Source organism: Muscardinus avellanarius (genome assembly GCF_963383645.1).
Source record: "Muscardinus avellanarius genome assembly, chromosome: 19".
NCBI classification, from domain to species: Eukaryota; Metazoa; Chordata; class Mammalia; order Rodentia; family Gliridae; genus Muscardinus; species Muscardinus avellanarius.
In genome coordinates this window covers 40,243,002-40,265,833 of record NC_137805.1, presented here as the reverse complement: position 1 = coordinate 40,265,833, position 22,832 = coordinate 40,243,002, and the positions used below count along the sequence as shown (strand labels likewise).

Genomic DNA, 22,832 nt, shown 5'->3' with positions numbered 1-22,832 from the left:
GTCTCACTAAGTTGCTGAAAGCCTCACTAAGTAGCTAAGGTTGGCTTCAAACCTATATGATCCTCCTGTCTCAGCCTCTCAAGTGTGGGGATCACAAGTGTGTGCCACCATGCCTGGCTAAGTGATTATTTGTTTGTTTGTTTGTTTATTTATTTTGCGTGTCTGGGAATGGAACCCAGGGGTATTCGACCTCCGAGCTACACCCCCTGCCCTATTTTTTATTCTTTATTTTGAAACTGGGTCTCACTGAGTTGCAGAGGGCCTCACTAAGTAGTTGAGGCTGGCCGTGAACCGTGATCCTCTGGTCTCAGCCTCCTGAGTGCTGGGATTACAAGCGTGCGCCACCACACCTGGCAAAGTGATTGCTTTTTTAAAGATAGCAGTAAGTCACCACTTCTTCACCAAAACATGGTGATGTCATCACGATTGTTAGTCTGAGAATTACCTCATAGTCATAGAAGAGTGACTTAGGTTTCCTTTTGACTCAGGGTGAGTGTACAAGGGCTGAGTGCCTGGGGTCCCACGGTGGCCTGGGATTGTGTGGGGTGGTAGTTTTGATGCTCACTGAGAGCCTTTTCCGATTCCTAGTGCCATCATGCTGGACGAAGCCCATGAGAGGACCCTGTACACCGACATCGCCATTGGCTTGTTAAAAAAGGTAAGGTTCGGCTGCCAGAGTTTTGTTGTCATGTTTTGTTACTTGGTTAGCAAAGTAATTGTATCAATTTGGGAAATCCAGCAAAATAGAGGGGGAAAATCCATCATTCCTTGCATTCAGAGAGAACCACTAGTAGAACATTGGTGTGTTCTCCTCTTTCTGTGTGTGTTCCTCTGTGTGTGCATCTGTTTTGCTCAACTGGGATTGGATTGTATGTGTAATTTTTATCTTGTTTATTTCCCTTAACATTACATTGGGGTCATTTTGCTGTCATCATTTATTCTTTGAAGACATTTTTCCTCTTCATGTGTGTGTGTTGCTGGGGACTGAACCCAGGGCCTCACGAATGTCAGGCCAAGTACTCTAACTAAACTATATCTCTAGCCCTAAAGACATTATTTGTAGTAATCACCAGCTTCTACCATGAAGTAAGTATTTGACTCTTCCAACTGTTAGGCATCTATATGGTTTTCACACTTAAAATTTTGTAGACACTGTTACAGTGAGCATTCTTGTAAGTAAATATGTTGTGTTTCTTTCTCCTCCTCTTCTTCCTCCTCCTCCTCCTCCTTCTTCTTCTTCTTCTTCTTTTTTTTTTTGGTGGTACTGGGATTCCTGGAAGCACTTCTGCATCCGGGCTACACTCTTAGACCTATTTTTTTTTTTTAATATTTTTTATTTGAAAACAAGGTCTCTTAAGCCAGCACAGCTGGCTTCGAACCTGCACAATCCTCCTGTCTCTGCCTCCCAAGTGCTGGGATTACAAGCGAGCACCACCACGTCCGGCTTACCATTGTCTCTTAATGCCTTCTGTTTTAGATTCAGAAAAAGCGAGGGGACCTTCGGTTGATTGTGGCTTCCGCCACTCTGGATGCAGAGGTAAGCGTTGCCTCTCACCTGACTGCTGGCCGTGGCCTTGGGAAGTTACCTGTAACAGGTGTTCCTTCTTGGCCATTCCTGCCTGCCTTCTGGGGCCATCTGGGGCCCTAGATTTCATATGAGCACAGGGTACTCCTTTTCAGCCTGTGGGTGGAAATTAGTCTAATTAACTAAGGGAGTTTATGATTACCTACTTATCTTGTTTTTCTACATGCTGTCTTTCTTACCACATAAGCAGCTTCTTTTATTACTTTTTTCAGTGTGAAGCTGTATTGTTTTAAATTTACTTATGATAATAGCATTTATATTTGATTTCTTGTACACTTGAAGTTTCCCCTGTACATATAATAAGTTCCACATTAAAAATTTTTTGAGGTGGGCTGAATATGCAGCTCAGTGATAGAGTTCTTGCTTAGCATGGGTAAGGCCCTGGGTTTGCTCCTGAGCACCTCAAAAAAAGTCTAGATTTGCATTCTTTTTTTCTCTTGATGACTGACATTTTATTCAAACAGCAGTTCAGCTGAACAAACATTTGACCACTTGTTTTTTATGTATGGTAAACACTGTTCCAACTATAGGTGATCTGTATGTCCCTGACTCCTCAGTGGAAGCAGACAAACAAGTAGACATTTACCAGTCAGTGTGTTTAGGGGGCTATGCAGGCAAGGAGGGAGCGTGGAACTCTAGCCCACCGGGGTGTCCAGGCATGTTACTGAGGAGGTGCCATCGCAGCTGGGCTTGAAGGATGCACAGCATCTTTGCCCAGGAAGGTGAAGATGGTGAACCCCGAATTCAGGATGTCAGGGCCTTCTTGTCTGCCAGGCGTTGCAGAGTGACTCCCATCCACTGCTCTGACTTGTCTCCTTCGCCGTGCTGCGGTCCCTGCACTCCAGCCACAGGGCTCCTTCTGAAGCACCAAGTGCACCTCTGCTCCGGGACCCTCTCGGCAGCACCTCCGAGGGTCTTCCACTGCACTGTTCTAGTCCTCATCACACCTTGTCTGCAGAGAGGCCTCTCCTGAGCGCTCTGTCAAAACTGCCCTCGTTGCTTTCTGTTTTCTAATGCCCATGCGCACGCGCGTGTTTGACATGTATCACGACCTGACTTTGTATGCATATCCAAGTGTGTGTTTGCTTATTACGTGTCTTCTACCACTAAAATGTAAGCCCCAGAAGATTGAGACTTTAAATGCCTTATTCGTGATCTTATCCCTCCCATCTAAAACAGTGTCTGTCTGCCACAGAGTAGATGCCAGGGTTGAGTGAATTTTGACCTGTAGGAAGAAGTGGGAAATTAAAGTTGAGAGGTTGGCAGGGGTCAGATGGAAGGCCTTACAGCTAAACAAAGGAGGGTGGATTTCACCGTGCGCCTGGCCTGACGCCGCGGGGGGGCATGAGGCAAGTCAGTGACTTGATTGTTTTGGGTTCTGGAAGGATCATTCTGGATGCCGTGTAGGAAACACAAGAGTAGGTATAGAGATGCTGCCGTGGTCCAGCCTCAGCCAGTCCAGGGGTCTTGAAGGAGATGTGGGGCTGGTGAAATTGAAGAATGAGAGACGCCGTGCTTAGTAGCAGGGGAAGGCAGCTCTGCCTGTGCCCTAGAATATACTTTATTTATACATGAATCTGACAAATTACAGCAAGCTACATCATACGTATTTTTTCATTTAGTTTTTCAAAGACACATTACACCTTCATTGTTTTTCATTAACCTGAATTCACGTAGCAGGCACAGGTGTTAAACACCTGGAAGCTACCTGTTTTCCTGTTTTTTATTAATTTGTAATGAATTGACCTACAAAACTTATTACTGCTCTACATCACAAATAATAAACTTTAACCAAACTTATTCTATCCTTTATCTAAACTACTAAATGTTAGACTTACTGTCACTACTTCTAAAATTAACTGCTAATTTTATCTGCTATTTTGGCTACTCGGTATTCTATTAACTTATTTTGACCCAACTACCAAACTCCCACTGAACTTTTTCTATTTTTCTAACATACAATGCCTACACCTAATTTCCTATAATACCTGTTAAGTTGTTTACCAAGAGAACTCTTTTGTGCTTTACTGATCAGGCCAAGGAGGTCCCTACCTGCCTAGCCTTTGCATTACAATGCCTAGCATTGTAGGAATGGCAGAGTCCTGACGGCAAGCCATTTTGCAGTAATATTAACTCTGTGTTTTCCATTCATCATACGCTCCTGTGTAGGAAAGTGGAGGATTGGTTGGAGGTGGAAAAGTATTCTGATTAGCAACATATGGAAGGCCTTGCACAGTAGGTATAATTTGCCTGAAGTTAACTTCTTTCATGGCTAAAATCATGTTGTAAGCAGAGGAGCAAAGAGCTCTTTTCTCTGTAGCTTCTTGAAAGTTCTCCCATAGACATATTCTTCTTAGCACTATTCCTAGAACAAATCTTAGGGCATTTTCTAGTCTTATTCACATCAGTTTTCAGATTATTACAAAAGAGCAATCCCCATTCAAAGCAATTTTCAAATTTCATTAATGTTATCATTATTATAACTAAAATCAAGAGGGATAACGGCTTCAGTTTTGCCATAGTCTTCCAGCCTTGAGGAATTCTCTTCCCAGCTGTGACCCTGTCATACAGCAGGAATGGCGCTGCCTCCGCCAAGATGCCAGTCAAGGCAATTCTGTAATGAGAAGTAGGTCTGACCCATGGCTCCTAGACTCCTGGTCTCCCTGTTACTTCAGGAATGCTGCACAGCTTGGAGGAGAAAGAGTTCAATGTGGCTAAGAGGCGTCTGCGTGGCTACCCGAGGAGTCGCTCAGGCATTTGCGCAGGCTGCAGGAGCCTGCTGCGTTAGGGCTGCCCGTGGTAGCAATGGGTTCAAGCTCCTCTGTCACCCTCTTCAGTTGACCGCCCTCACCCGTGGTATCCTCTTTTGAGGACTGGACTTCTCTTCCAGGTCTCTCCTCTGTGGCCAGTTTGCACAGACCATCTCCATTTTACTTCTTCTCTTCTCTCTTTTCTTAAAAATATACTATGAAAAATTGAAAAATTATTTCAAACATGTTTAGGTGAGGTAAAAGTTATACTGTCCAAGTCTTTTTTAGAATCATTGCAGATTAATTCTTACTAATGGTTCACAATTACCTTTCATTATCTTGGGTATTGCAGAGATTTTAAAACTTTCAGTCTGCCTATAGTAGTGGATATAGATGGTTTCTTGGCAGTTTTTTAAGAAATGAATGGCAGAATATAGATTTGTTGTACCTTGGTGTGCTGTGATGCAGGGCATGCTGGGACTTCAGCTAACTCAGCTGGGCTCATGGTGAGGCGGACCTCTCATTCCTTTGTTCCTTCCTCACATGTCCATCAGTGCCGCCTCTGTGAGGGAGAGTGAAGATGTGTGTGTGAGGCAGGCTCTGTGGGAGTAGAAGGGACCAGTGTGGATCCTTGCTGTTTGGGGTACGCAGTAGATAGGTGTGGGTCCATGTGGGTGTGGTACGAGTTTCTGAGAGTAAGAGGGTGAGGAAGAGGATGTGAGTGCCCTGAAGAAGACAGCGTGAGGGACACTTGGGGTGGGTGGGTAGGGGGTGGTCTAGGTAATATTTTGATTTAGAGGCCCAGGGTGCCTGAACCCATCCCTGGCTCCCAGTTGCTGGGTTTGTGGGTGACAGTCTGATTCCAGACTGCCCACAGAGATAGGGTTGCTGATGGTGGTACCTGCTCTGGTGTCTTTTAGGGACTGGGTTGGCCCAGCCCACAAATGAAGATACTGGGGACCGCAGTGGGGAAGGTAGAGATCATGCTTGATTGATTTAGCTGCTTTTTTAATGTGAGCCCAATTAAGTGATCAACCACCTATGTGGCCAGGTATAATTACAAAGTATATTTTGACCAGAGTCTCATGTGTTATTGTTCTTATTTGTTTCCTGTTAATAAAACACAAAATATGGTTGATCTAATTTCCACATTTTTTGTCACAGGTCTACCTACTTTGAGAGACTAGTTTCTCTCTTTCAGAGTTCCTGAAGAAAAAATTTGGGGTGATCTGGGTTCAGGCTCCTACCTTGGACCACTGTACATGGGCCAGAAGTTGCTGGCCAAGGGGTAGACATGGCTGCTGGGGAGCCCACTCGTGTGGGTCAAGTAGGAGCAGCTTCTAGGGAAGGAAGCCATGGTGAGCTGGAAGACAGCTCAGTGGATGTCACCATCATGCACATTTACTTCGCAGACTGTCCTATTTGTTGATGCCATGTGATGTTTCTTATCAGGTATCTCTTGCTGGGACCCCTCTTCCTATGAGCCTGACTTAGACTCTTCTTTTCCAGGTGTACTGAGCTTACTTCAACTGTGCTGGTTACTTGATTCTGCCTCAAGATTCATGCATGGCTGACACCATATTTATTTACTTTTATTTGCATTTTATATTGCCAAATAAAGACCTTAAGGCATGGTGGTGCACGCTTGTAATCCTAGCATTTGGGAGGCTGAGACCGGAGGATCGCGGTTCGCCGACAGCCTCAGCTACTCAGTGAGGCCCTCTGAAACTTAGTGAGGCCCTGTTTCAAAATAAAGAATAAAAAATAGGGCAGGGGTGTAGCTTGGAGGTAGAATGCTCCTAGGTTCCATTCCCAGTACCACAATAAAAAATAAAAAAAAGAAAAAAGAAAAAGATCTTGTGCCTTCTCAGTACATGCCCAAGTTGTTTTATTGAAAGAGTAGCCTCCTGTCTCTGCTCTTCAGCAGCCAAGGTTTGGCCCTCTACTCCAACAACATTGTCAAGGCATCATCTTGTCTCAATAACTTCTTCATCTTCTTCTTGTCTCAATAACTTTTAAAACATTATTGGTAAATAACCATTATACATAATAGTGGTATTCATTGTTTCATATTGGCACATACGCAAAGCATAATTTGATTAATCTCATTCCCTCGCAACTCCCCTTACTCTTCCTTTCTCCCTCCTGATCCTCTTGCTTTACTCTCACAGTCTCCCTTTATGAGTTCCTTTTTTTTTTTTTAACTTTCACATATGAGACAAAACATACGACCCTTGACTTTCTGGGTCTGGCTTATTTCATTTAACATTATGCTCTCCAGTTCTGTCCATTTTCCTGCAAGTGACATAATTTCATTCTTTCTTATGGCTCAATGAAATTACAGTGTATTCTTCCATATATTTTCCCATATACTTATTGACCATTTGTATTTTTGAGAAATGTCTTTTGGTTCATTTGGCCATTAATTAGAGGGAGAGGGAGAGGGAGAGGGAGAGAGAGGAAGAGAGGGAGAGGGAGAGGGGGGGGGAGTGTGCGCGCGCGTGCGCGCGTGCTTTGAGTTCATTTTCATTTTGTATTCTGGTTATCAATCCTCTATTGGGAAAAGAGCCAGAAAAGATTTCCTCCCATTTTATAGGCTTCCTGTACATTCTGTTAGTTGTTTCCTTTGCTACAAGAAACGTCTTGATTTGATGCCATCCCACTGATTAATTTCTCGTATTTTGAATTGACTTTTATGCAGGGTGAGTGGGGTCTGGTTTCATCTTCTACATATGCATGTCCAGTTTTTTAAAGCACCATTTGTTAAAAAAGGCTGTCTTTTCCAATGTGTGTTTTTGGCACCTTTGTCAAGAGTCAGATGACTGTGTGTGTGAATTTGTCTCTTTGTCTTCTATTTCATTGGTTTGTGTCTTTTTTTATGCCAGTTTCATGCTGTTTTTATTATTGTAGCAGTATGGCATAATTTGAAATCGGTATGTCTCCAGCATTGCTCCTTTTGTGAGTTATTCTGGATCTTTTGTTCTCCCGTGTAAATTTTATGACTCTTTTTAAAGTTCTGTGATGAAAGTCATTGGTATTTTGATAGGGTTTATATTGAATTTGTTGATTACTTTGGATAATATGGCAGTTTTAACAATATTAACTCTACCTATTCATGAACATGGGAGATCTTTTCATCTTCTAATGTGTTCTGTAAATTTGTTGTGGAATACTTTCATTGTTTAGACTTAATCCTAGTTTTTTAGGCTGTTGTGAATGGAATTGTTTTTCTGATTTCTTTCTCATCGGATTCATTACCAGTATGAAATAGAAATTAATAGAAAAGCTATTAATTTTTATATGTTGATTTTGTCCATCAGCTCTAGGTTTCTTCTAGTGAAACTTTTGGGGTCTTTTAAATAGAGGCTATGGTCCTCTAAACAGTGGTACTTTGACTTCTTTTTCTCCTGCATATATCTCTTGTAAGTAGAAGATATGGTCCTGCAAAAGAGATATTTTAAGTAGATGATATGATCCTGCAAACAGTGATACTTTGACTTCTTTCTTTCCTATCTTTATCCCCTGTAAGTAGAAAATATGATCCTGCAAAAGAGATCTCGTAAGTAGAGAATTTTAGCCTCTAAACAGTGAGAATTTGACTTCTTTCTTTCCTATTTATATCTCTTTTGTTTCCTTCTCTTGCCTAATTGCTTTGGCTAAACTTCAAGGACAAAAATTACTCGATCATTTCAATAGATGCAGAAAAAGCGTTCAACAAAATTTAGCGTTCATTCATGACAAAAGCATTGAAGAAACTAGGGATAGAAGGACTTTACCTCAACATCATAAAGACTATGAGAAACCCAAAGTCAGCATCAGAAAATTCAAAGCAATTTTCTTTAAAGTCAAGAATAAGACAAAGATGTCCATTCTCACCATTCCTATTCAGTATTGTACCTGTTTACTTTTTGGTAACATTTGGCTCTGTCCAGCAAGCTAAATGGCCAGGCCAGCTTTGCTCCTCCTCCTCAAGGCTGCTCACCAGTGTGGCTCTGATTCTGCTGGTCCTTTGTGCTTGTGGTAGTCTTGACTGCTCCTGTGTGCCCGCCTGAGCTGTTCAGCAGCTGGTTAGTGAGGGGCTACCTAAACTCATAACCTGTGACTCTCTGATTCTTGGCCTCAGCCCCTTTCTCATGATCATAGACATTCAGGCCCAAGACTTCTATTGCATTAGGAAGTTTTTACTTCTCCCCAGCATGGACATATGTGCGTGCACACACACTGGTTGTCAGTCAGGTCCTGTCTTGGCAGTTGTACCTCTGGCATGCTTGGCCTGAGTTCACACTTCCACTCTCTCCCCTGAGCTCTCTAATAATGCCTAAATTTGACTGCCTGCCTCCTTTATCTTTGTGGCCCAACTCTAAAATGTCCACTGGAGTACAGGGTCCAGGGCATAGGACTGATGCCATTGCCCTCAGTGCCCTGGTCTTATCAATCAAGTTCGTTCAGTGCCCTTGTAGCATGGCATTCCGGCCCCTTCAGAGTGAGAACTCCAGTCACTTACTGAGTACCATTCTAGGCAAGACCTTTGCCATGGGCTGTCACATCCGTTTTGATTGAACCTTGAAACAACCTTGCATGTAGGTAGCAGATTGTCTGTTTTGTAGATAAGAGAGTTAACTCAGAGATGAGGCCAGCTTGCCCTGGACCGGGGCCTTTTTGTGTCTTAGTCCACACTGTCTGCTATCCTGGGAAGTGATATCTCTTCCCTTCCTAGCCAGCAGTAATCCTCCTTGGCGTTAAGGGTCAGGGCTTCCCCAAGAGGCCTCCCCTGCAAGCCAGGCGCGAATGCTGTTTTCCTTCTTTCAGATTGTCAGTTGCAGCTCTCCTCGGGTCAGATCAGCATTCTTCTTTCATTTTGTGATTGGTTCTTTGCACCTCTGTCTTCCCTGGACCGTTCATTGTTTGGGGGTTATACAGAGGCTGTTCTCACTCGTGTGTGCCTTCCTTCTAATGTGCCTGTTCTGTGTACATTGTAGGGATGTAGGAGAACTGAGGTGGCTTGAAAGGGATTCACCCAAAAGGAAATTGCAGGGTGGTGCCTGGTGTAATTCTTTGTACTTTGTTGGCATAAGGTACTTTTATGTCTGTGATTTCTCTTCCCAGGCAAAACTTGGAGGTTAATGTATAATATCCCAGTATATTGTTAAATTCAGTGAACTCTTTCAGCAGTATACATCCAAGGCCATTTACTTTATATTTGATGTTGTTCACTAGTACAGCTCCTGGGTTGCCAGGAGTGGGTATAGACATGTTTTATAAGTATATAAAATGGGAAATAAAAAAGACAGGACTTACCATTTCATAGTCAGGCCTCAGGGAAACAGGAATAAACTTGGGGAATGAGAACTCATTCAAAATCAAATAATGGAACCTCCATCAACCAGGACGTCTGCCCCTCGGCAGTGGGCACCAGCAGCTTCCCATCTGGCATCCACGCAGTCAGCAGAGCGGCCCCTCGGTCACCCAGCTCTGCTCCCTTATGTGACACGCGCCCCAGGAAGGGGTCTTATGTCTCTGTGCTACAAGTCTGGTCTCCTTTAGTAAAGACTCTTGTTGAAGTGTGATACCCTACCATTTCTGTAAGAAAAACTAGCTTACAAAATAATTTAGTGATGTGTAATCTATTACATATATTTATTCCTAATACTCACCTTTCCTCTGTCAGTTATATATTCTTTTTACTTTTCATGGATTACTGTAAACCTAGATGAGCAAATAAGGTGACCTAACTAGGGAGGGTGGGAGGGAGGAAGAGGGAAACTCACTGACGTACATGACGCACATTCACGACACGGCAGTCAGTGAGCCAAGCATGGGGGGTGGGAATTGGGGAGGGGCTAAATAGGTGATGTGCGCATGTATACCTCTACCATCGTGCACTCCATTAAGATGTATGTATGACTACAGTATACCAATAAAAATTTTTAAAAATTACTGTACACCTTTGAAGAGAGAAATGCAGACTTTTTTTTTTTTTTTTTTTTTTTAGAAATTTCGGGATTTCTTTAATCAAAATGAAACTAGTGACCCAACCAGGGATACCTGTGTGATCCTCACAGTGGAAGGACGGACATTTCCAGTGGACGTCTTTTATCTGCAAAGGTTTGATGATAGTGTCTAGAAGCCTGGGCCTGTCCGGTGGATCGGCAGGGAGCTGCATCTGCTCGCAGCTGGAGGGCAGTGAGGAGAAGCGTGCTTGTCTCTTGTGATTGCTAGCTGGGTCCTGCTCAGCATCACTGCTGAATCTAAACTCTAACACAGATATGAAAATGTGCATGAATCTGTGGTCAGTGGCTCAGCTGGAGAAAACAGGGATGAAGGTCTGAAGAGATAGTCTTCTAAGCTAAGCTGAGGCTTACAAGGATGCCTGTTAGTGAGGGTAATGCTGATGATTTGAGTCATTTTGTTCTTAGCTTTTTTTGCATCCTTAGCAAGAAAGTCTGGTTGACATTTTTGGGGAGGAAACAAGACCCCTTGAAAAAGAAAGGGGCTGTCATAACTTCTGGACCTAGTCACTAGTCACATAAAGACCAAGGGGCCTCATCCAGTGGCTGGTAAAACCAGAGTTGGGAACTTCTAAGCCATTCTAGCTGGAGAGTGGCCATGATCTCCTTCACTGATCTGCACATACTGCCCATGGCCAGGACGGGAGATCGGTGGGAAGAGAGTGGGCTTCAGTGGCAGGACTACAGTGCCCGGTTCTCCCTGGCCTGGTGTCTTTGTATGTTAACGGTAGCATGACTATATGTATAGGTGTCTTATTTTTATCTGGAAATATAGCTAAAATCATAGTTTACATATAATTATGGATTATTTTTTAATGCTGCATTTAAAAGAAGAAAAAAAGTGAATATTTACTTTATCTATATACTAACTATCTGCTGGGCAAGCCCAAACTCTCATGAGGTTTTGCTGCCAGATTCTTAGTGTAGTTGATTTATAATTAAGGAGCATGTTGTAGCGATGAATATATCTCATATGTCTTTTCAGTCCTGTTCCAGATTACATCAAATCAACCGTGGACACTGTGGTGAGAATTCACCAGACCGAGGGGGACGGAGACATACTGGCCTTTCTCACTGGCCAGGTAATTCCATCAGACCTCGTGGTGAACGGACACGTTAAGGCAACACCAGAATGAACGTACAGCCCGGTTACTCAGGCATTTATTTCGTATTTCATTGTATTTTGTAGTTACTTAATTGCATAAAAAATTGTTGGATTCATTGTCATGCATCAACCAACTAGATTGTCAGGCAGTCATCAGCTCCTCTCTCTTCTATGTGCAAAAGGTCATCTGGATTTTAAATTTACAAGCTGATTCCAGAATAAATTACATATAGAGTCAGTGGGCTGTGTTGGCCATGACTGAATGTCGCGCTAGGGGCATTTTGTCGTGTGTTGCCACTGCCTTGTGCCCATTTTCCTAGTGACACCTCTGCAGCTCATCCTGGAGGTGGTAAGTGGCACATTACTGGAAAAACAGCTGAACAAGCCCAAGTGCTCCCTCAAGGCTGTAACACCGTTCAGAACTCCTCCAGGTGTAATCTTTTCCAGTGCCAAACATTTTCCACAGTTAGTAATCTTTTCTGGGGAAAGCTTATAATGATTTTATAGGTCATAACTTGCCCATACGTGTAAAGTGCTTTGTTTGCTACAGTCCATAGAAGCTGAGGAAAATAGTTATTGTCTTTACTTATTGAGAACTCTCCTTTAACAGTAGGAGCTTAATTTTAGTAATTGATATTAGTTTCTAATTTTTACCCCTTTGGCACCCTTGTTTGGTAGCATTTGATTAGATGTCATCCCAGAGTAGAAAGTGGTAGCACTGAAATTCATGCATCTGACCAGAATTAAAATCCTGATCCCAACTCTCTTCGTCTTTCAGTATGATAAAATGACACTTTAGATTGATCACAGTGTCTTTGGTTCCTGGTTCAATGTCTAGGAAGAAGTAGAGACTGTTGTGTCTATGCTGATCGAGCAGGCCCGAGCTCTCGCCCGCACTGGGATGAAGAAACACCTCCGTGTTCTCCCCATGTATGCGGGACTGCCGTCCTTTGAGCAAATGAAAGTGTTTGAAAGAGTATCGCGCAGCGTCAGGAAGGTGGGACTGTCCTCATGGCCAAGGGTATTTGTAGCCATCTGTAATCATGCTGATACCCCTTTGCTATATACTAAAAAGATTTTTTTTTTTTAATTGATGTGAAACTAGCTAAACAGGAAGGATTCTTTCAGAATTTTAGACCTGTGTTTCTGTGTAGTAAATCAAAAAGCACATAGTAAAGGATGTGTTGTGAAGATTTCTACTCCTGTTCTGCAGAGGGGGTCATTCTTGTAATAGTTTGAGATGTTGATGTGGGTTCTTGTTCTTAGCTAGTTTAGAAAAAATAGCCAGAACTATACTGTTGCAAGCTTACACAAAATTTATTATTACAAAGGTAGAAAGATGGGACAGAAGAATAAAGCACTACATCAGAGAGAAACTGTAGTGGAGTGCCTTGAAAGTAAGACACTGAGGTCTCTGAACATGTAATTTTTTATAAGAATTTATTCTCTCCTTCCTCCCATCCTGCTTAACCAATAATCCTCTTTTCCCACCAGAAGCAGATGCAGGCTCACCAGTTATTTCTGTTGTGAGTCTTTTCTCACAGGGACAGATTAGTCTGATCAAAATGTGTTACTTGGTTACCAAAGTCAGGGGCTGCATGGAGAAACCTGCTCTGTCTTTGGTTTTAGTTTAGTTTTTTTTTTTGCCGGCCTGGGGATGAAACCCAGAGGCATTTGACCTCCGAGCTACACTCCCTGCCCAATTTTTTATTCTTTATTTTGAAACAGGGTCTCACTGAGTTACAGAGGGCCTCACTAAGTAGCTGAGGCTGTCCATGAACCGTGATCCTCCGGTCTCAGTCTCCCAAATGCTGGGATTACAAGCGTGCACCACCACGCCCGGCTTTGGTTTTAGTTTTAAAGCATGCATTGTCCACCTGTGTCATTGGTGAGTTTTTAGACTTTCCCTGTCTCTGTCTGCTAAAAAGTTGCTTATTATGTTAAAACACTTGTCTTCAATAAAGAAAAGAAAGACACAGGAATATAGTCTCTTAAAGTATGAAGGGTTTGGGGTAAAACTATTTTGTGTAATTAGTAATTACTATTGGTTAACATAGCTTGCTTTTCCTCTTTAACTCTAGCCTAAACTATTGTGAAAATCCATATAATTCTAGTGTTCAGTTGGGCTGACAACCAACTCCTAGCTGACCAAGGTCACTCCTGGCTGCAGCTCTTGATTAACAGCTTAGAGGCAGAGAAAGAGATTTTATTGTTCTGGCTAAGTATGAGAGCTTGTTCTTATTACCAATTAATACAGCTCTTATCAGCAGTCAGTACAGGCTCAACCCCATCAGTTCTGACAGTAATTTTCAGGGCCGGTGACTTCTCTTTGCATCCCTTCTGTCCGCCTGATATTTCCTGCCTGTTATTTCCCACGACAGGACAGGACGCTACCCTGCCTTAAGGAGCTGTGTTGGTGGGTTGTGATCAGTCAGGAACAATAAGTTATTACCACGGGTTTCTAAACTGTTTTGAGTGTCAGTTTGCCTTTAGGACCGAGTTTAAATCAATTAATTCAGGGTGTGTCTTTAAAGTATTTAGCATTGAAATTGGGTTGCGGAAGGGTGTGGCGGGAAGAAGCATCGGCTCCATAGATTCCCAGAGTGGGGACACTGCTCCTGAAGGAGGTGCCTGCAAGGAAGTGTAGAGACTTAACAGAACGCAGACGTGTTACTGTGTATTTCTGTTAACTTACGTATGTGGATTTCATGGTGGGGGGTTACAGAGTTAATTGTGTGTGTGTGTGTGAGTGTGTGTGTGTGTGTGTGTGTGTGTGTGTGTGTGTGTGAAATAAGTTTGGGACTTTGTAGTCAGAAGGAGCCCCTTGGAGCCAGGCATGGCGGCGCGTGCTTGCAATCCCAGTGCCTGAGAGGCTGTGAGATGGAGAGGCGGGAGGTTGAGGTTGAGACCAGTGTGCAGGAACTTAGACTGTTTCAAAATAAAAAACTAAAATAACTTCTAGGTAGATAGTTTTATATTATAAAGTGTTAATTCTCTACTATCTAACTTAGGAAGATTTTTACAGAATGATTTATAAAATGTAGAGTACATGAAAACAGTGATGTGAGCTCTAAGTACGCATGTCCTCTGCTGCTTAAAGCCCTCCGGGTGGCTCCAGTGTACTTAGAATAGGATCCGGAGAGTGCGCAGGAGCTGGGGCCTGCCTCCATCCCCAGGCTCATCTTGCGCTTTTTTCCTCTTATGGTGCTGAGGATTAAACCCCAAGGGGAGGGGGTTTCTGAGTTATACCCCTAGCCTTATTTTTTATATCTGGAAACAGGGTCTCATTAAATTACTGCGTGCTGGCCTTGAACCTGCGATCGTCCTCTTGCAGCCTCCCAGGTCCTGGGATTCACTTGCTTTGTGCTCTGGCCATGCTGGCCTTCTCCCCGTCCTCTGAGATAGACTTCTGCTTGCATCTCTACAGGGTTGGCTGCCTCCTGGTACTCAGGCCTCAGCTCACAGTCATCTTTCAGAGAGGCCTCCCCACCATCCGTCTAGAGCAGCATGCCCATTGTTTAGTGTACAATATTGCTGTTATATACCACTTCATATGTTACAGGGTTGCATCTTCTTTCTGGTGTTTGTTACTGTCTGAAGTTATATACTTGCTGCGCTCACCAAGTTCTCTTCCACACACTCCTACTGGAATGTGAACTCCCAGAGTGGGCCTTGTCTGTCTTGTCTATAATACATGCAGCACCCTGGACAGGGTCTGGTCAAGTGCAGACCCTCTAAAATAGGTATAATGTTAATGAATAAATGACTATACCCGTACAGTTTGCTTTGGCTGGGCAAAAGACAAAAAACTCGCATTGTAGAGTATATATCATGTATCCAGTATTAGATATGACCCTCAGCATCTGGGGCTGGTGTAATGTAAATGTAGAAACTGATGCTTAGGAGGTTAAGGAACTTGTCCAGGGCCGCAGGACTCTGGAGAATTCCAGCCCGAGGCCCCAACTCTGAAACTCCTGCTCTTGCTACGATGCTTGACTGCCTCACAGATGCCTGCTGTCAAATATCATTATGTCTTTTGGACTTTTATCAGTTTATTTAAAGTGAAAAGAATAAAATGGCTTCTTACTGTTCTTCCCGTGGGAATTTAGGTGATAGTGGCCACCAACGTGGCAGAAACATCCATTACAATCAGCGGCATTGTGTACGTGATCGACTGTGGCTTCATGAAACTGCGGGCCTACAACCCCAGGACGGCCATCGAGTGCCTGGTGGTGGTGCCCGTGTCCCAGGCCTCCGCCAACCAGCGAGCAGGACGCGCGGGGCGCAACCGCTCGGGAAAGTGTTACCGCCTTTATACAGGTCAGTGCGGCCCTCCTCGAGGGTTTGGGACTTTCTCATCGTTAGCTAGGACATTGGACGATATGACAGACATTCATTCTTAGTGGCAGAACTTGATGTAAAAGCAGCCCTCCCCCAGGGTTTAGTCCGGCTCTACCACCTCCTTCCTCCAGCACAGCACTGCTGCTCCCCCATTGGCTAAAGCTGGCTAGTGAGTCACCACCTCTTTTCCATCCTGCTCTAAACAAAGGGCTAGGCCTAGGGCCTCCTGTGCCTCGTGGCCCTGTAATATAGGCTTTACCTCTCAGGTTCTGTCTTTCTTACTTTTCTTTAGCTTAATGTGCTGGTTTCTTATTGGGAGATTCCTGAATCCTCTGGGACCTCGCACTGAGTTTTGGTCTATCTTTGCTGAGCAGGGCTGAAGGAACTATCTAGAAACTCATTCATAGAAAGGAAATAGTTGATAAACTTCTGCTCTGGGCCATGTTCCATGCTAGGCTCTGAAGAAGCAAAATAAAATTCTGATAAAGAAAGCCCTTAAGGCGCTTTCTCTCAGCTTAAAGACAGCTCTTTTGGGATTCGGGAGTGATTTTAAGAATCTTGGTTCCCCAGTTTACAGACGTAATATCCAAGTCATTATCCATTCCCTCCTGTGACCAGGATCCATCTGCAGTGTTCACCAGGTCTGGCTTTAGCTCTGTCGTTGATCCCTCCCTTTCCTTTCTGGTTACACAGCGCCCTACTCGGTTCTTGGCGCCATGCTTTCTTTCCTGTTGTCTTTTGCAGTGCTGGGGATGGAGCCCAGAGCCGTGAGCATGGGAGGCAGGCAACTGTCCCTAGCTTGTACCTCCACCCTCGTTTCCTTAGCAGGTGTTTGTGGAGCACCTGCTGCGTGCCAGGCTGGTGTCGGGGAGAGGGCGTCGAGGGGTAGACAAGCCCAGGACTGGCCGCATGTGGAGGGTGTGGTGGTGGAGGCAGGTCCACTAACAGAGCTCGGTGTGGGGCATGAGAGGCTCGCTGTGCAGAGTAGAGTCTCGGAAGCCGGGAGCAGGGCTCACCGTCCTCTGCTGGGAGCACTTCGCAGTGTGATTGGAAGCCCAGCAGCTATCCAGGTGAAGGGGAAGACATTGGAGGCAAGGTTTTAGCCCACCCGCACAGGGACTGGAGGATAGGGAGGGACAAGGCGCAGGCCTGGGCGGAGAAAGTAGGCAGAGCTGAGGCCAGAGGCGAGGCGTCACTGAGGGCTCAGAAGTCATTAGAGCGGGAGGGGGAGGAGAAGTGGACCCCAAAGGCACCTGACACGCAGAGGCAGTGTCGAGGTGTATGGAATATGTCTGTCTGTGTTTAGATTCACTGAAATGAAGTTCATATAACATCAGTTAACCATGTCGTAGTGAAGATGTCAGTGGCATTTACTTCATGATGTGCCACCGTTCCTTCTGTTTCATTTCAAAACAGTTCCTTCACTCCAGTGGAAAACGTCCTCATTAGGCGAGTTTCTCCTCATTCCCCCATTCCCCGCCTTGGCAATGGCTAGTCTGTGTCCTGCTTCTATGGGTTGATCTGTTCGGGGTCTTTCATATAAAAGCACTCACACAGCTTTTGTGTCTGACTTTACTTTTAGCTTAGTATTTTCAAGGGCCATCTTCACTATAGCTTGTACTTCCTTCTTTATGGGTGCATAATATTCCATTGTATAGGTGCTCCACCTGGGCCGTTTCCACCTTTGGCTCTTGTCAATAGTGTTGCCATGAACATGCATGCAGGCATGCTTGAGCACCTGCTTTTTTTTTTTTTTTTTTTTGGTGGTACTGGGGTTCCTGGAAGCCCTTCTACCTCCGGGCTACATTCCCAGACCCATTTTTACATTTTTATTTGGAAACAGGGTCTCCTAAACCAGCACACGTGGCTGGCTTCGAACCTGCGTGATCCTCCTGTCTCCGCCTCCCAAGCGCGGGGATTACAAGCATGCGCCACCACGCCCGGCAAGCACCTGCTTTTTTAATTTTTTCGGGTTTGGTAATTTTGTGTCTGGCTTTTTAAGGCACTCTAGTTACTTTTAAAGAGGAAGTAGCCAGCATCAGCTCATATGCCAAAGAAATCGTGTCATAGGATGTGACTGAAGGTGGACGGCTGGGTTTGGGTCCGAGGCCCTGGGTCCCTTAGCATGGAGTTTGGATGGAGGCAGGGCTGGGGAAGGGCCGCTGGACAGTAGAGACAACACTCTGCCCAGCATTCAGGCTTCAAGCGGCTTTCAGAGAGTGCAGCTCGGAGTGGGCTGCAGCCTGCTCAGACCCTTTATGGTTTTCTAGACCCTTCCTCAGCTTATCTCCCTCTCCGACCACCCGCATCTGCCCTACACAGCTCCACTGCCCTCTGCTCAGACGTGCCCTGTGCCTCCCACCCCTGCCCCTCTGCTTTGTTGCCTCCCGTGGGCGCTTTCCTCTGCATAGCAATCCTCCCCAGCCCTCCATCCTCTCCAAGGCAGCTCCTTCGGGGGCCACTCCAACCCTTCTCTGGGGCGCTTTCCTCCTTGCTGAGCCCCCATTTCTCCTTGAGAGGATCGCTCAGGGGGACCCCGTCCGTTGCTCCTTGCAGGGCCTGGTTTCTGGTGCTGGCCCGGCCCCTTCCTGTCACTGAAGCTCCCTGGGGGTTGCCATGGCTGCCTGCCCCTGCCCCCTGACCTGATGCCCGGAGCGTCTTGTCAGCAGGGGCCTCTCATCTGGTGACTTTGTTTCTCTCTTGCCAAACAATCTGCCTGAGATGCTCTGTGAAGTAGAGAGTATCACTCAGGACTCCTGCTGTTGTCTGTCATCCAGAACTTTCTAGTTAGGTCCAGGCCCTCGGCTAGTTGTGCCCCGCAGTCCACAGGATATTGGTTGTGTGTTCTCATTGCAGACCTTTCAGAAGTCCTTCGGCGCTGTTTTTTCGTGACACGTTTTGCTTTAGTTTGCTTTTTTTCTCTAACTAAAGCTTTATGATCTAAATGGAGGTTGGGCCGCTGTGTTTAAGAAGGGTGTGCATCTATTAAAGTGTTGACTGATGTGGGAGGACTGGCTGGGCGGGGCCTTCTATGTCTAATCCATGAGCTTTCTGAACGTACACAGAAGCGATTTGATCTCTTCCTTTCTCTTTTCTCCCCACCCTTTTAATCTAGCTGCTGTTAAAAGGCCTCCCAGCGTTTCTTCCCTACCCTTTTCCTGACCCTCCCGTCTTGATCTCTGTGTCTCGTGGGGCTTTTCCTTCTGTGCTGGGGCATGTAAGCATTCATTAGTCTATTTGAGTTAGCATCAGATTCTGGGTGTGACCTTGTGGTTGGTTTATTGATCTACAAAGTTAGATTTGAACAGTTTTTGCTCCTTATAAATTTGATCATTTGTTATATTCTGGTTGCAATTTTGATGGATTTATTTTGAAATTATTCTTTGCTTATTATATGTGTAGTTCTTGACTCATTGACATACTCTACCCCAGAGATAATAGTAATTGGGCACCAGTAGTGACTCGGCAAATACTTATTGCTTTAATATTTGTTTACAAAAAGCAAGCGAAAAACAGCATCTGAAAGTAAAAGAACGAGCTTCTAGAAGAGATGTGGTGGTGCAGGCTTATAATCCCAGTACTTGGAAGACTGAGACAGGAGGATCACACAGGCTTGAAGCTGGCCTCAGCTACTTAGTGAGAGCCTGTTTCCAAGTAAAATATAAAATAGGTCTGGGAGTTTAGACTGAAGGTAGAAAGCCCCTGGGTTCTATCCCCAGTACCCCCCCCCCCACGAGATATTGTTTGAATATATTTATCCAAAGTGTTTTTTAAAATTAGAGTGATCTTTCCTAAATATAAAAACATCTTTGCATCATAGTTTCATTTGCACCTGCTCCCAGAATCTTGGAGCTGCTTTTTCAGGGTAGAGAAGGAAGACTGCCTCTTTGGCAAGTGATTGCATGTGATGTCACGTCGGGTCCCAACAGTTCTGATTTCCTGTCCTCAGAGGAAGCCTTCGACAAGTTGCCTCAGTCCACTGTTCCTGAGATGCAGCGGAGCAACTTGGCCCCTGTCATCCTGCAGCTGAAGGCACTGGGGATTGACAATGTCCTCAGGTTCCACTTCATGTCGGTGAGTCCTGCCCTGCCTGGGGAGCTCGCAGGGGTTGTCAGGACACTGGAGTCCACCTTTCTTTTCCCCCTCGCCTTGCATTGGGTGCTTGCTTGGGGCCAGGGTAAGGGAGAGGGCATGCAGGCAAGGCAGCTGCAGCTCCTGCTCCTATTTAGGGGAGACCAGTCAGTGGGTGATTAGAGAGCAGTGTGCCAGTGCTCTGAAAGACAAAGGGAGAGCCCCCCATAGTCACGCCTGGGGTGAGGCCTGAGGCCTGAGGCCCAGGCGGAGCTTTACCAGGTCAGGAGAGCCGGAGGGTCCAGGGCAGTGGGTTTGTGTATAGGCCTGGGGGAGCTGAGAGGGCTTGGGCAGCCCTTGTGGCTGGTTGTGTTTCTGATGACTTCCTGAGGCAGGTTGCTAGGAGTGGGATTTTGGGTAGTCCTGTTGTAGGCCAGCAGTGGGGTTTGGGGTAGGGAGTGGGCCTTTCACAGGCCAGCAGTGGGGTGTGGGGTAGGGAGTGGGCCTTTCACAGGCCAGCAGTGGGGTGTGGGGTAGGGAGTGGGCCTTTCACAGGCCAGCAGTGGGGTTTGGGGTAGGGAGTGGGCCTTTCACAGGCCAGCAGTGGGGTGTGGGGTAGGGAGTGGGCCTTTCACAGGCCAGCAGTGGAGTTTGGGGTAGGGAGTGGGCCTTTCACAGGCCAGCAGTGGAGTTTGGGGTAGGGCGTGGGCCTTTCACAGGCCAGTAGTGCGGTTTTGGGCAGGCCTTTTGTAGCTCTGGGTCCCTAGCCAGCTCCCTGTGCTGCTGTCTGTCCCAAAGTCCACAGAGATCTGGCTCCAGGTGCTCCTGTCAGACTTGGGCATTTTCTTTAGTTCTACTAATTTGTTTGGAGAGAAAGGGAAGGAGAAGAAGGCAGGGGGAAGAAGAGAATATTTACCTTTTTGTTTTTTTCTCTCATGAGGTACATTTAAAATTTTTTGTCATTGTTGCTCACTATATTTCATCTCATTTGGGAGGGGGTATCCTAGGGACTGAACCCAGGGCCCCAAGCATCTAGGCAAGCACTCTACCAGCCCTTTTTATTTGTATTTTGAGATAGGGTCTTGCCCAGGCTAGCCATGAACTTGTGATTCCTCTGTCTCAGCCTCTCTAGGATTATAGGCATGTTCCACCACCATAGTTTTTCTGTTATTTGTATTTTTCTGGGTTTTTTTCTTTTTAAGGCATCCAAAGTAAAATCCTTTTGTCTTCATCTTTGTAATCTCTATGGTTATTTTTGTGCGTGTGAAATACTTCTCACATCTAGTTTAGTGTTTGAAGATCCACGGGTCAGCTCTGTTCTATCCCAGCCGTGTGGGTATACGCTGTGACAAGTCTGGGTTTTGGATAGTAAAATCCCAAATGTCCTATGTCATGGCAAACTAGGTGAGAAACATTACAGTGCACAAATACCAATGCCTCAGAGAGAACAATGTGTGTTTACTGTCAGTAAAGAGAAGTGCCCCTTGACTACTGCTGTGCAGGCGAGGGCGCTGTAAAGAAAAGACGGACATGTATGCAAATTGAAGAGCTCATGAATCTGGGCATGGTGGCGCGTGAATCTGGGCATGGTGGCGCGTGCCTATGACTTCAGTACTTGGGAGACTGAGACAGAAGGGTAGCAGGTTCGAGGATAGCCTCAGCAGCATAGAGAAACTCTTAGCAACCTGCTGAGACCCTGTTTCAAAAAAATAAAAAGGGCTAGGGGTGGAGCTCAGAGGTACAATGTGTTTTGGGTTCAATCCCTAACACACACACACACACACACACACACACACACACACACACACACGAAGTGTCCCTCTTTAAGGGAAAACGTAATGACAGAAATCACTTATTGATATCTTAAATAATGCAGAGTTTTAACATATTCCTTCATTTAGAATAAATCAGTGTCCACTAAAGAAAACACTGAAGGAAGGAAACCACATAAATTGTAAATTAACCTTAGGACAGGCTTAAGTACAAACTGATATAGCCATAAAATCTGACTTTACTGTAATCTAGTGATCAAATATTTAGAAAAATGATGAAATCCAAAGCTGGTACAGTTTAGGCCAGTACACTCCTCATGCATTGTGGGTTTTTATTCCTGCTTTGGTCCTTGTGAAGGATTTTCCAACAATATTTTATTAGCCATAGAATTGCCTGCTGTTTTTCTCCTGTGTGCTGGTATTGGAAAAATGCTCCGGTATTAATTTCCAAAATGTAAAAAAAAAAAAACCCAAAACAAACAAAAAAACCCCCACAAAAACCAAGGCTGGGTGTCGGATAGGCGCTCAGGTGGGGGCGGGGCAGCAGCTGTTAGAGTACAAAGTTTCTCTCTGGCTAAGAGAGCAGTTACTAGCCCATTGCCTTGGCAGTGCTGATGAGGACATGCCCGTACAGAATCTCTTTACAGGCTGGGGATGGAGAGGGAGTCAGAGTTCCATTCTCGGGTTCTCCAGAGTATGTGCTTGCATGTTGCTTTTTCTTCTCTTTCTATTTTCTACTGATTTTTGTAATAAAAACTTGTTAAAGCTGCACCAAGCTGCCTATTTAGTTTTAATTTTTCCATTCAACAAATTTTAGTTGAATATAGGAAAAGAGCTCACAGCACCATTCCGACTGTAACAACATGGAGAGCATTTTATTTTGGTAGTACTGGGGATGGGACCCAGGGGCATTCTACCTCTGAACTATACTCCCAGCCCTAATTTTTTTAAATTTATTTTTAAACAGGATCTCACTAGGTTGATGGGGTCTCACTACTTGCTGAGGCTGGCCTTGAACCTGTAGTCCTTTTGTCTCAGTCTCCCAAGTATTGGGATTACAGTTGTGCCCCACCACACCTGGCTCTTCTCATGGAAGTTTTTGCCTGAGAAAATAATTCAAGAGGAAAAAAGGAAAAAACTTACATGGATGATAATGTTTATAGCACTATTTTATTTATTTATTTATTTATTTATTTATTT

The 22,832-nt window shown here is 44.9% G+C and overlaps 1 protein-coding gene across 3 annotated transcripts in view; it reads left to right on the top strand.

The window, feature by feature from the left end:
* Positions 1–22,832, top strand: part of DHX35 (DEAH-box helicase 35) — a gene marked incomplete at both ends in the record, with an annotated part of 85,128 nt that overhangs the window by 29,219 nt on the left and 33,077 nt on the right. For all 3 annotated transcript variants that reach the window (XM_080716701.1, XM_080716700.1, XM_080716699.1), the window contains 7 exons: positions 589–658; positions 1,478–1,537; positions 10,328–10,440; positions 11,329–11,425; positions 12,287–12,445; positions 15,558–15,768; positions 19,739–19,863. In XM_080716701.1, the coding sequence (XP_080572827.1) occupies positions 589–658; positions 1,478–1,537; positions 10,328–10,440; positions 11,329–11,425; positions 12,287–12,445; positions 15,558–15,768; positions 19,739–19,863 (835 nt within the window). The remainder of the gene's footprint in view (positions 1–588; positions 659–1,477; positions 1,538–10,327; positions 10,441–11,328; positions 11,426–12,286; positions 12,446–15,557; positions 15,769–19,738; positions 19,864–22,832) is intronic.